Source organism: Phalangium opilio, unplaced genomic scaffold (genome assembly GCF_054372755.1).
Source record: "Phalangium opilio isolate 3A_F unplaced genomic scaffold, DU_Popi_V2 ptg000540l_1, whole genome shotgun sequence".
Lineage (NCBI taxonomy): Eukaryota > Metazoa > Arthropoda > Arachnida > Opiliones > Phalangiidae > Phalangium > Phalangium opilio.
In genome coordinates, this window is record NW_028324244.1 from 1 (window position 1) to 14,525 (window position 14,525).

General features: G+C 41.4%; 1 protein-coding gene across 1 annotated transcript; it reads right to left on the bottom strand.

The window, feature by feature from the left end:
* Positions 1-13,429: 13,429 nt before the first annotated feature.
* LOC149588496 (uncharacterized) lies at positions 13,430-14,296 on the bottom strand. The gene has a single exon (XM_089862410.1). The coding sequence runs from the start codon at positions 14,294-14,296 to the stop codon at positions 13,430-13,432; it is 867 nt and encodes a 288-aa protein (XP_089718536.1).
* Positions 14,297-14,525: the final 229 nt, after the last annotated feature.

Genomic DNA, 14,525 nt, shown 5'->3' on the forward strand with positions numbered 1-14,525 from the left:
ACACATATCCCCCCTTCCCACACAAGTATTTTAATCAGCTTTTAAAAATTAAACCCCCGTTTTAAATTATTCATGAACTTTGAGAGTAAAGTTTTAAGAATTTCATATTTATCGCTAGATCAAATTCCCGTAAAAAAAAAATGTGTGATGTTGAAAGTTAGCCTACGTCTTGTAAACATTTTTAAGTCGCATTCGACGTCATACGTGACGTAACCATCGAACGTTTTTTATTAGGTCAATTGAATTGAATTTAAAAATAAACCCAAAACAAGAAATCGAAGATCAATTCAAAGAAAAAAGAATAAACAGAAGGAAAAAGGCAGCAGAAAGGGGGCAGTTTTAGGTGGATAGAAAATCCCAATTAAAAGCACCTTTAAAGGGAATACAAAACGTCTACACCGTAAAGCAAACACTGAAAAAGCCTAAATTGTAACGGACAATTTTTTGATTCGCTCCCTTCTATCTTTAATCCCGAAGAGCGAACGGAGAAGTCGGGAATTCCGATGGTACACGGGAAAAGGAACGCCACGTAATTGAGGGAGCTGAAACTAAAGCTAAAAGAGGGGGGGGAACTCTAGGCCTAGGTCGCGAAAGACTGGGAGGTGAGAAGCCGTCGACAAATAGCGAAAGAAGCGCGCCAAAAATGAGGGAGAAGGAGGAAAGGCGGGAGGTTACGTTAGGCTTAACAAGAGCTAGTCTCCCCCCCCCCCGGCCGTAGCATCCAAGATGGGACCGGGATAGAAAATGGTGAAAGAGAAAAGCGTTAGTTGCCAATAGCAACCGTTAGACGTAACCATAGCAACGACGGGGGAATAGATAGAGCTTAGCATCCTCTCTCTCTCTCTCTCTCTCTCTCTCTCTCTCTCTCTCTCTCTCTCTCTCTCTCTCTCTCTCTCTCTCTCTCTCTCTCTCTCTCTCTCTCTCTCTCTCTGTGTGTGTCACTAGATACTCGAGAGTACTAATAAAGTCGGAGAGAGCTTTCTATTTACTTTTCTCGCGGTCTAAGGTAACTTTGATCAGAATGATGACCGAAGCTACAGATTCGCCGAGCAACAAGTCTAGGAGGAGAGAGAGAATTTTCCGAGGCCCAAATTGAGGTTAGGAGTCTGCTAGCATGGAGAAACGCTTTTAACAAGATGGGAGAGAGAGAGACAGAGAGAGAGAGAGAGAGAGAGAGAGAGAGAGAGAGAGAGAGAGAGAGAGAGAGAGAGAGAGAGAGAGAGAGAGAGAGAGAGAGAGAGAGAGAGAGAGAGAGAGAGAGAGAGAGAGAGAGAGAGAGAGAGATGAGGACGGATCCAAATGGAGCTAAGGATGGAGAGCATCATCGATGAGAGACACCACAGGAGAATTATCCCGCGCAGAATCCTAATGCACGGATAATTCCTTTCAGACATAATTTTAGAGGGTTTTCCACGCTTCTCGTCGTGGTTTCATTTATAATTTGATTTAAAAAAAAGTCTCGTATTCTAATAATGAAACGTATTTTTTATTTATTTCAAAATTCAAGCCACTATAATACGGTGGTTTCCATAATATTGATTCTAGACCTTGAACCTATTGCATTGTACGACTAAAACAAAGATTACGCGGGACTAAAGGGGGGAGGGCCTAAGAAAGAAAGAGCTTTCTTGGGGGAAAGACGTCCAAACAACTTGAAGGTAAAGAGTACCCGGGAAAATGGGGGATATTTTAAATCTTTAGATAATAGGATCCGAGGGACAAAAGGTCGAGATAATTAGAACGGGACAAAAAACGTAGCCTTCGCCTTTCGGAGTTTGTCTTCAAGCCTTAACTCTCTAAAAAGACTCAAAACCTTACCCCACTTCCCGAAATTCCTCGCATTCCATAAAAAGCTGTCAAAAGAAATCCCGTTTACGTAATCCCAAATAGCTCGAAACCTCACTTAAATAAATTCATGGCGTTAAGAGTTCGACATAGATAATCCGTTATATAAAAGACAAGTAATTAAACACCGAGGGATTGTCAATTAAATTTTGTATTAATTGTCGTTGTCGAAAACCCTCTCTAAACAGATTTGAACCAAATGCAATCGTCCTATGCTCTACCTCGAAATTAGGTTTTAATCTATTAAAGTTGGGGATTTTAAACAAACGAAGGGAGAAAATTCCCTTACAGTAATCCCTAATTGCCGCCGCTAATAAACTTAATTAATTAATCAACTCGAGTATACACTAATAAACGTGTATTTAAACTTGAAAACCTAATTAAAATCCTATAATTGAACTCTATAGATATACTAGCTAATTAAAAAACAATTCTTAATTGAGAGAAAAAAAAACACAAGAAGCTACAAGGTGAAGCGACTTTCAGGGGTAAATCACTCCATGTATTTTCCCATAGCGCCTGTAGAAATGTTGCACCCGCAACTCACCGGTGTTCAGGGAGAAGCTACCCTACAGGCTGAGTAACAAAAAATAAGGAAAATAAGGATAATATTAAACTCTAAACTTCAAGGTCTAAACCAAGGCTTACGAACTGAGTGGAAAAAATAAATGGGTTATAGATTATCGGAAACACCGCGATGATTGTAACGTCCGCGAAAGACCAGAAAAAAGAAGAGAAAACGGAAGTCAGAAAAGAGAAAATAAGAAAAGACAAGTCTGTGTAGCCGGTTCTAGTTACACGCCATTGATCTCCATTACTAATAAACAAATTTATAGGAAGCCTGCTACATTAATTAGTCATTTAACCATTGAGTTTATTACGACGTAAAAATAACTAAAACTCAAATAAAGAGAGGGTGAAACGCGAAACGTTTACAACACCAATTAAAATAATATTATCCATGCAGATTTTAAAATCTCCCGATATTTAATTCAGGGTTGCCACGGAATTTTCAGAACCAAATTCCCTGACTTTTCCAGGTTTTCCCTGACCTTTTTAACCCGTAAGCGTAAAGGTTTACAGCACGTTTTAAGTGCTTATAATCAAATAAACTCGATCTACATTACGTTTTCCAATGTATTTGTTTCACCAAAATGATTAAGAAATATTTTAACTATAAATAACAGTCTAAGAGATTTTTTTGAAGGCATTTACTTTATAAAAACAACTCTAGACATTTTTAAGGATCGCTCTATAGAGTTTTCCGTGTTAAGAGAGGATGAGGAGAAACTTTCATTACTCCTTCAATAAAGACTTATCCCCAGAAATTTTACCCACTAAAATAAAATTCCCTGACTTTGCTGAAACCTTTAAAATTCCCTGACTTTTCCCGACCTTTTCGGCCCATTTTTAAATTCCCCGACTTTTCCAGGTTTTCCAGGTACTGTGGCAACCCTGTAATTTTCAAACGAATTCCCAGGTGCCTACATTTTTTAAAAATACCAGAAGATCTCGCCTTCAAACTCCAGAGTCCAGACATTTCTATTTTAACCACTATAAAAAGAAAAAGCGGAAATATTTACGGTATCTTCAATCTATATACCTACATCCGCGTAGCAAGTTTTCCCAAACTACAAAACACGTGTTTGTACAACTCTATCCATGCATCCCAGATAAAAAAAAAACTCTCTAGTAACTTTTGCTTCGAATTCCCTCGGGGGCAAGGGAAGGTCTTTGCCGCAAGATTTAGGTTGGGTAATAAGAAGGTGGGGGGGGGGTAACAGCCTTCTTTTAGTCTTATTCAGTCTTACAACTACGTAAGCAGACTATATAACTCCGGCAATGGGTTAAAGCTAAAAGTCTCAACATCTCTAAGGAGCCGAAGAGGCCTTAGAGAGAGAGAGGGAGAGAGAGCGAGAGAGAGAGGGAGAGAGAGAGAGAGAGAGGGAGAGAGAGAGAGAGCGAGAGAGAGAGAGCAGGGTTCGTACAAAATTTTAACATTGAAAATCCCTGACTTTTCCAGGTTATCCCTGACCAAATTTTGGAAATATCCCTGACCATTTTAAGGTATTTACCAGAGCCCACTTTTCACACCTGGCTCGTATTTAGCATTGCTCGAAGCATGGTTTGATATACCAAACGAAATCCCTGACATATCCCTGACTTTTTAGGAATTTTTTTTAAATCCCTGACTTATTCTCCTATTTTTCATATCCTTGACTTATCCAGGTTTTCCAGGTTATCCAGGTTCCGTACGAACCCTGGGGGGGGGGGAGAGAGAGGGTGGCGGGATGGAGAAGGGAGAGAAAAATGTTTACAACTTGAAGAGATGTAGCGAAAAGAGATGAAGGGACGCGCGACTCGAAACGGGGAACAGACGCAACCTCGTCGTAAATATAAAAGCCATTACGTCAAGCTAATCCCGTTAAGGCAGCTCAACGATAGGATCCAACCTATGGACGAAAAATGCACGGTGCCCGGCCCCCCATTTTCACTAGGGTATGCCGCTGCGGGTGCCATGCACAAGTCTAGCTCCAATTCAAAGTATACTTCTCCGTAAAACAATCGCGGTGGTCCTAACCCTGCATGGCCATATTGCAAACGCGGATTGATATCAACTTTACCAGCTCTTTCTAGAAAATGTCGTAAAAAGCAAATGTTGTATTAGCGAGCGCTAACCTTCAGGCCTTCCCTACGTACTCCGCGTCCGAGATCGAAATTACTGTTCAGTGAGAAACCTACCCTAGCCATTGTCGAAACAAATATCTCGGGATTAGCCCAAGAATAGCCACCGTTTCCACTGACAAGTGATATTGTTAGTAAATAGGCGCCATAATCTTACAAACACTAAGGAGTGATCGTAAAATCCGTTCCTAAGTTCCAATGACCTATCTCGTTTATAGCTAAAACGGAACTACTTTTACCATAGGACGCTTTTCATTACGTATTAACACGCGGAATGTACATCCTTCGTTGCACTTTCATTCTGGATTTGATAGGAGCTCGTAAGTTAGGTACGCTAGCTATATAGCTAGGGGGTTAACTCAGTCGCGCGAAATAACAATCTTGCCTATATTTTTCTTTTCAGGCAAAGTCAAGTTCAACGTCACTATGCCCTAGCCAATAACTACCATACAGGGTCACCCGGCCTGAAATAGCAATGCCAATTGACGTTGTCTTTTTCCTTTCCGCCAACAAGATATGGACAATAAAACAGAGCGAGGAAAGAGTCAGACGCGGTAAGAAGGCGATGGGTGCTTCCATCGCCAAACGTTCCCCATTCCTTCAAGGACCCTTTTACCACTCTGTGGCGCACCCCACAGGTAATGACGTCAGTCTATGACGTAGGACGCTCCTTTAAGAAGAGAAGACGAGCGCGAAAAGGGAGTAATAGTGGATGGATCTCGATGAAGATGAAAAAGAGGAGAAGGGACGTACGCGTCCAAAGAAATAGAGAATCAGTCAGCACGGATGGACAGATCGACACGTCCCACTCATCGCTTATACAAACGAATATAATCAAAGATAGCGGTTGCCATTTCTCTATCCTGAAACGTCGTGTTCTACGACGATATTGATTACATTTAACATCGCGGCACGTTGGTCGAAATATTGACAGTGAAATTTGATACAGACGTAATTTAGTTGAAAGGAGGACTTCATGATTTTCTTTTGCCAAATATTCGATCAAAAAAAGAGGTTGCGATACACGCATACACGATAAATTAAAGTTTACTTTCTCGGTTGCGGTCAATGTGTATGTACCTCGCAATCGAATACCCGGATCATTCTTGACACGAAAAGCAAACTCGATGCGACAACTTGACGCTATACGGACAATAATAAAAAAAAGACCTTTTTTGCACGACAAACTTGTTTGTAGTATGTCTAGCCGGAAGGTTTTTTCTTTCCCTATCTGTCTTAATTGCAATTGTAAATTTTATAACGTAGATTTTTCATCGAAACGTGATGTAGTTACATATGGATGTTTAATTCGATTTAAATAGCTTTGGAATTTAAAGGGAATGTGTAAATGCCGTATATTTTAACGGATTCGAATAAATTTTCATACTATAGGCTAGGCCTACTAAGACTCTACACCACAATTTTATAAACTAATTTAGGATGAAACAAAACATAATCCAAATTGCATTCGAAGCGGGCTGCGCAAAAATATTCCTTATCTTATAATCTAGACTCCATGCAGAAATAGCTGGAGGCCGGAACAGACCGAGACATACGCTGCCTGCACCACCACCACTCGCTTTTAGCTTACGTAAATTCCCACAAATTCCGTATACGATCGTAATCCAAGTCTAATCCCCTTACAGTTTGAGAAAGCCTATAGAAATGGGAGGCGAGATACGAAAAGGAAAAAATTCAGACTGAATTTATTTCCTATAAGCTTTAAGCCAGATCGAGGTCCAACGATACTGCAGCAGGGTTCGGACGAAATTTTTATATTGAAAATCCCTAGCTAACTTTTCCAGCTTATCCCTGACCAAATTTTGACAATTTTAAGGTGTTTAATAGAGCCCTTACACCTGCAGTCCATATTTAGCATTGCTCGAAGGTTAGTTTGACATACCAAACGAAATAGTAATAATCTAAGCTTTGTCTATGAAAGATTATAAACCTAAAAGACTAAACCTGTGGCTTGTTTACAGGTGGGTCCCTTTACAATGCATAGAGGGGTTTTGGCTAGCCCCTATTCCACAGCGCCCTATAGTAACTATTACCGTTAACCTCTGCAAGTTTTTTATGGAAAGGAGAAACCGGGTTAGACCGCGGAGGAAAACTCCATTTAACAAGCGGGGAGAGAACTTGCAAACTCTACGCAGATGGATTTGTTCCCAGATTTTCACCCGGTGCCACAGTCCGGGATCGAACCCGGGATCCTCTTGCCGCGAGGCGAAAGCGCTAACCACTACGCCACCCCACTTGTCACACAAATCGTCATCTATTTAATTAGCACTGTACCACCTCCACCCCCGAAACTTTAGAGGAAAACTCGGACCATATGGTACAGTGGTAGAGTGTCTTACTGCTGCGCCAGCGACCCGGGTTCAACTCCTGGGTGCGATGTGAAAACATTTTAATTAAATAAAATCTCTTACCGAGCTCAGTTACTCGCTAAAATCTGACGATAACGAAGCGAAAACTCCGGCCACAACTACTACTTCTGCTACTACTACTACTACGGCTCGGGTCAAACTAAGAGCCTTATCGTATTCGTATACTACAATGTGGCTAAAAAGCTTTAAATCCCTGACTTATTCCCAAATTTTCCAAATCCCTGACTTATCATCCAGGTTCCGTACGAACCCTGTACTTATTATTGTTACCGCGTGCGCCTAGCTGCCTTTCTTCCGAATCTTTAGGATTATTATTATTCGTTAAACCCGGTTAGGCTTAGCGACTGAAATGAAATTTTAGATAGGTTAAGGTATAGTAACCGCCCGTTTAAGCTAAAAATAAAGTGAAAGCTTAAGTGTCGCGTAAACATTGACCTTTAAAATTGATTCAGATTCGTATTACGCGCATTCATTTCCTTCCAAGGAAGCTTTCCTTTAGTATTGCAATATCTAATCTTCAGAAAGGTACCATAGAATAGATCCACCAATCATTTTTTTACCCGCAGTTTGAAGCTTCGGATAAGAAGAAAAAAAATAAAACCTCCAGAAGATTTACGAGTAAAGAAAGAAGGAAAGAAAGAAAGGAAGATGAAGAAAGAGTAAAACGGATGAGATGAGGACGTCCGGGAGAACTCTCGTTTAATTTTTACTGACGAAAAATACTCTATAGGTTCAAATCGTGCGCCCAGAAAATCATTACCGAGTTTGACATGTAGGTTATATACCGAATGTAACCGAATATATTTTTAAGTAGCCGAATATATATTTTGTCTTGAACGATTGGACCTCGTTCGGCAGTTCCCTTTATATATAGTATCAAGAAGTGATATCTAGTTTATTAGGGAGAAGGTATAAATTCGCCCCACATTTATAATCTAGCTTTATCTCCAGTCCAAACGTTACGTAGGTCCGGAGTTAATCCTCGCCGCCTCTAAATTACAAACAGCGAGATATCTCATTAGTTCTTGAAAATTCACGTCAGCGCACAAGGCGAATGACGAAAATTACAGTCATATTTTCCGATTGAGGAGAGGCGAAATAGCCCGGCCTCCCTTGTATTTTGAAAGGGGGACTGCAGGACTATGGCGCGCGCCAAAACGCAACTTATACCTTTTCCCTAATAAACTAGATATCACTTCTTGATAGTATATAAACGAATGATGGTCGAGACACGAACGGGACAGTTAAGAGGGTGGGCCGGGAGTAAAACGGAGACGGGGAGAAGAAAATTGTTCCAAAACTAGCGGAGCGAAACGAATTGGAATTACGCGGTACTTGTAGTTGTACAAGTAGTAAAGGGTAGTCATATTCCATTTGGACCATTTGCAGGAAGAAGACAGCGGGAAAGAGAATTGTGTGTCGATAAAAGAAAATGAAACGACGTCTTATTCTGTCTTTTACTTCCGATCCATCCGAGGGGCAAACCATGCACTTAAGAGCACGGGCGCGAGCAAGAGCTTCGGATGCGTATTATTGCGTAATTGGGCCAACAAAACAATTCCAGTATCTTCGTTCCACATCATGTTGAGCTAGTCTATTATTTTATAACTAAAATCAGAAGTAAGATGAGACTAGAAGTACTGAGCTAACCAAATTCTTCACTTGGCAAAAGTGAATATTCTTGATAATACAAGAACGGTTGGCCCTCTGGTAGCGGTTTCTCAATTTTCACTCCAAAACGTGAGACGCTCGCGGCGGTAGACGGCCGAACAAGATTCAAGCACCGGCGTCCGTGTTCCGAGGCTTTAGGTTGAGGGGAAGGGGCAGGAAATGTTTTTGGAACTCGACCAATTTTTTCTCTCTAGTGTAGGCGCGATGGAAGCGGCATAAAATCCTCAAATTTGTTCACTAGTGACAGGATCTACTACCAACGCTAGAGCTCTTTATAGTCTCATTTTACTTCTGCTAAAATTGATTGATCCGATGTGCGCATTCGGTATCCGAAGTGATCCGCACCTCGGTTGCTCCACCGTCAGTAGAATCTTAAAGAGGTTTCGTCTTAGCTTTCGGGCAATACCTTTCCAGCATCGCGGAGTAACTTTGTGACGAAGAAAAAAAAATATGAAGAGGGGAAAATGAGTTTATTTCCCGGCCGAACAGCGTGGACCCACCCTCCCAAAAACGTCGATATCATTTTGGATTAAAGGAATAATGAAACTATACAGTTATTTTACAAATTATGCAATAAGAAGGGCGAAGGTAAAACGAAATGGCGGCGTTACAGCGCACCTTCAAACCGCAATCACCCGAGCATATAAGAGAATGGAATCTTGTCATTTCAAATATAGTGGCAGAGACAAAGTATTAAGATTTCAATTGGTGCAGGTGATAAAAGGAGCGGATAACAACTTTTCAGTTCATAATATGTCTCTCTCTCTCTCTCTCTCTCTCTCTCTCTCTCTCTCTCTCTCTCTCTCTCTCTCTCGGGTGTCTTTCTATTAAACCCACGGTATATCTTCTTTCCACCTGAAAAATAGCGATTCCCTTTTGACGGGGTAAATTCTTACATTCTCTATAGAGCCGAACCATGATCCCTCGGATATAGAAACCAAAGTGGCTGGCTAAAGCTGGTGGAAGCCTCGAATAATGGGGTCAATCTAGGGTACATTTCAAAAACCCACCCCAAGGAAACCTTCCGGTAACTCCATGGAGGATTACGCGTCATACCTTGACGCCTATAGCAAACTCGGTTTGGTGCAAAATTATATTGTAAGGCATGAAGTCTCGTGCGCGCGCTGAAATGCTGCTAGGAAAAGGAGCGCGCGAAAAAATCAATAACACCTATGGTCAGAGCGAGAGTTTTCCCGCCTTTTTTTCCTTAAGGGTATTAGCCAAGGCACGTGAGGTTAAGGCTTGGTACTGGGAAAAATTCCCACTTTATGACCCTAGAGCCAGTCTGCGAATTTGGGGGCCAAACCAAATGGCGAAAAACTGCAACGACCGTCTATGGATGTTGGAAATTTTTGGGAAGCCAACGCTGCAGACGGAAAAGGTCTGGAGAGACAAGGATGGAGGGATAGTAAGAGGCTGGAGAAAAATCATACATCATTCCTAAGAGGGTCAAGGTGCCTGCGCTATATAGCGTAAAAACGGACGTTATGGACTACAATCGAGGTCAAAGACCGCGCTGGCCCTTATAAAGGCAACTTTGAAAAGACGCCTTCACGACGGATTTTCTTCAAATCAATTTTTGTTCAATTTAACACGAGATTCTTTGAAAACCTAATTACTTTAAGGTTTCTTTTTATGATTTCATCTTTATATTTTACGCTACTTCAAAATATGTCTCGAAAAGCCCTAACTACCAAAGAGTATATAGGGAGCTAACAGTTCTGACCCTGAAACGTCACACCCTTCTATCTCTTACTGGAGTTTCATCCCCCCTAACGGTTGGAAACAGTACTCTACGCGCAAACATGCCAACCAGAGAGGGGCTGCGTGACGTCAGACTATCTCTTCCCCCTAGCCAGCTGTTAGCTCCCTATAAAAACAAACTCTGAATTACATAAAAAAGAGACATCATGGAAAGCAATTACGATTCGTCAGTCGAATTCTACACGCATAATGCATCTAAATTATACGCAATTAGTAAAAGAACGAGATGGATCTGCAGGAGGGAGATGGGAAGTGGAAAAAAATGGGGTAAGTTTTAAGAAAATAACCCTAAATTTTCCCTTCATCTTCACCCTAAGGGCGCTGTCTTTACAGACGTGGGTTGGGCAACTTTAGCGTGCATGCATTGCGGCTACGAAAAAATCTATCAAATGACGTAAGAAGACATTTTCCTAAGAGTACGTTTAAAGTATTGAGAGATGCTTGCGGTGGGTGAAGTATGGATCTTCCTAATGCACTTGGAAGTGGATACAGGGTATTGGAGGGGGGGGGGGACCATGCACCAATCCTTATCAAGCTCGAACTCCACCCCCTCGGGAGGAGAGAAAACTACTTTTATATTCACGTCTACACATCGCTCATGATTTTGAAAAGACGCCTTTTATTATAAGCGTCAGTCCATGTGGTTTTGCTCAAAACGCGGAAGTTACTTCCGATTTTTCTTTAGGCGCTCCCTAACTGATAAGTTTTGATCAATTGGAGTTTGCGTGCAGGCAGGCTGCAGTAGAACTAGAACCTATCAAGTTGAAAACCTTAAGATACATAAGACAGGGTTGCCACGGAATTTTCATAACCAAATTCCATGACTTTTCCAGGTTTTCCCTGACCTTTTAGGCCGAAAGTGTTAATGTTTACAGCACGTTTTAAGTACTCTCTTTTCCACTGTATTTGTTGCACCAAAATGAATTTTAGAAACATTTAACTATAAATAACAGTCTAGGAGATTTTTTAAAGGCATTTACTTTACAAATACAATTCTAGACAATTTTAAGGATTGCTCTAGAGTTTTCTGTGTTAAGAGAGCATGAGAAGAAACTTTCATTACTCTTTCAATAAAGACTTATCCCCAGAAATTTTACCTACTAAAATCAAATTCTGTGAATTTGCTGAAACTTTTGAAAATTCCCTGACTTTTCCAGGTTTTCCCTGACCCGTGGCAACCCTGTACGATATTTTAAAGAAAATATACCCTAGTAGATTTTGCAATAAAAAGTTAAGAAAAAGAAAGACCGTCTTCGAAAATATTTCTCAAAACAAGAGCGCAGCCTGATGGAACCCTATATTCCCGTCTCCGGGGGTCTCCTCTTTAGCACCAACTGAGGAAGACGAGACGATTATGGAATAAATATAAGGCGGTCGCCGCTTAAGGTATAGCCAAGAAGCGATATCTAGTTTACTAGGGAGAAGGTATTAATTCGCCATATTTCCAGTCCAAACGTATAGTAGGTCCGGAGTTAATCCCCGCCGCCTCTAAATTACAACCAGCAAGATATCTCATTGGTTCTTGAAAACTCACGTCAGCGCGGCGACGCGAATGACGGGAAAATTACAGTCATATTTTCCGACTGAGGAGAGGCTGCGAAATAGCCCGGTGACCTCCTTTTACGTCCCCCCTTGTATTTTGAAAGGGGACTAGGACTATGGCGCGCGAATACTTAGGCAACCTTCTCCATAATAAACTAGATATCACTTCTTGATATAGCGAAGAAGAAGACTATACTCGAAGCCGAGGCTTAGCTTCTAGAAGCATCAGACTTTGAGGAAGGAAGCGAAAACTAGGGCCGTTGAACTCTAGGCGATCGGTCGGGTAGGACCCTTTCTCTTCGGACGATCGATAAGCGTGTCAGTATAGTAAGGACTATCCTGAGCCGAACCGCGGTACAATTCCGACGCGCCATACTTTTCAGAATCTCCTTTGGGCCCCCTGGACCAAAAATAGAGAGAGACTGGCGCGAGTAGGGCGGGAGAACCTATTACGGTAGTGCATGGACCCACCTTCGTCCGGGGCCCCATTACGAAAGCCCTTTTTACTCCTGGCTAATGGGGTACAAGAACCCCTACCGCTCTATTTTTCATGGCTGCTGCATGTACCTCTCCCTCTCTCTCTTTCTTTTTCCGCTAATCTCATTCTTTAGAATCTTTCGTATTGTATTGTATCGTTACGTTATTGTAAAAGTACAGAGAAACAGGGTTCATACAACTTTTGGAAAACAAATTTCCCTGAGATTTCCAGGATTTTTCCCCATATACTTCCCTGAGTTTTCCAGGATTTTTCCCCATATACTTCCCTGAGTTTTCCAGGATTTTTCCCCATATACTTCCCTGAGTTTTCCAGGTTTTTCCCGTATACGGAGTATCCTATGGTGCAAATATTAACGAATAAGGGGGGGGGGGCAAATAGGACTATAACATACTCAAAGGGCACCCCCGTATCTCTAGTAGAACCAGAGTTATGAGCCTCCAAAGTTTAGTGTAATGTTCATCCTATGGAGGGTATTAATTACTCGGCCCCTGTTTGACGCAAATTTCCCTGCATTTTACTAAAAATTCTAAATTCCCCTGATGTTTTTGTCAACTATTTATTTCCCTGATTTTTCCAGGTTTTCCAGGTTTGTATGAACCCTGGAGAAAGCATCGTATGTCAAGCTCTCCCCCAGCATCCCGCACCCGATCTTTATTTGAACAGAGAGATATATAGAGCCATCGTTTATTTGTTGAAGAATCTACTCTACAGGTCTCAATTTCGAATTAAATATAAATGCACCGTGCCTTTTCTGTACAGTGTGTTAATACGCGCCACTAATAAATTCACGCGCAATCCAAAACACACCGTCGCTTCGAACGCCATAAAAAATTTACTTCCTAATATTTCTTATATTCTTAAAATCTTAAATAGTCATCATTCTTTTTTACTCCAGTGGATTTCGCTAAGAGATTTATTTATTTATTTCGAACTGAGGGATCGGGTCGCTAAGCCAAGTCGGCTTGTGTGCAACCCCCCAAAAGCATAAGGTACATCATATAAACAAACAAAAATTAGAATAAAAAATAAAAATTCAGGAACTCTTCCGAATCCAGTCCGTAACACTGCGACGGAAATGGACAGAACATTCTAATAATAATAAGTCTTCTGGCAGAGAGTTCCAATCGTTGATTACCCTTGACGTAAAATGACTAGCCTTAGAAAATGACTTAGCCACAGGTTTAACAAGTTTAGCTGGATGTCCTCTTGTGCGGAAATTTGTAGAAGGGACGAATAGGCCAGACATGTCAGCATGAACATTGCCTCTGTAAATGTCGAAGACGTAAACCAGGTCATTGACACGTTGTCTAAGAGACGGGGAAAGTAGTCGGAGGTGCTCATCACGCGTAGCAAAAGACTGGTGGCTCAATCCCTTCGTGACCTTTGTGAACCTGTTGTGAGCCTTTAAAAGTTGTGTCTGCTGCGTTATTCGAGGAGGACGCCAGATGACAGAGGCGAAGTCAATAAGTGGTAAAACCAGGGAATTGTAGATTGTACGCATTAGATTTGGTGAATGATGGCAAAAATTACGTCGCGTTAGCCCAGTAATACTATTAATACGATTGGAGATGCGTTGAGTATGGGTGGTAAAAGTAAATGTCTCGTCCATAAAAACACCTAGGTCCCGCACTGAGGGCGCTCGAGATAGAGTGATACCATTGATTTTGTAAGGAAACCTAGAGTTTTTTGTTCCCAAATGGAGCACTGTGCATTTTTCCGCATTAAATTGCATCCCGTAGGAGGACGCCCAAGCGATGACGTTGTCTAGATCTTGCTGTAAAAGAATGCTGTCATCCTCGGTCGTGATGTCCTTATATAGTTTCGCATCATCCGCGACATTACCAGATCCCACACGTGTTTCTCTATATAAATCTAAGGGCCTATTTCCGTATCTTTCCATGTAATTAAAAAGATGGCCATTCCCCTCCCAGGGTTGCCACGGAATTTCCAGAACCAAAATCCCTGACTTTCCAGGTTTTCCCTGACTTTTTTTCCAAGATTTTCCCTGACCTTTTTAGGCCGAAAGTGTAAATGTTTACAGCACGTTTTAAGTGCTTATAATTAAATAAACTCGATCTACATTAAGTTTTCCAATGTATTTGTTGAACCAAAATGAATAAGAAACATTT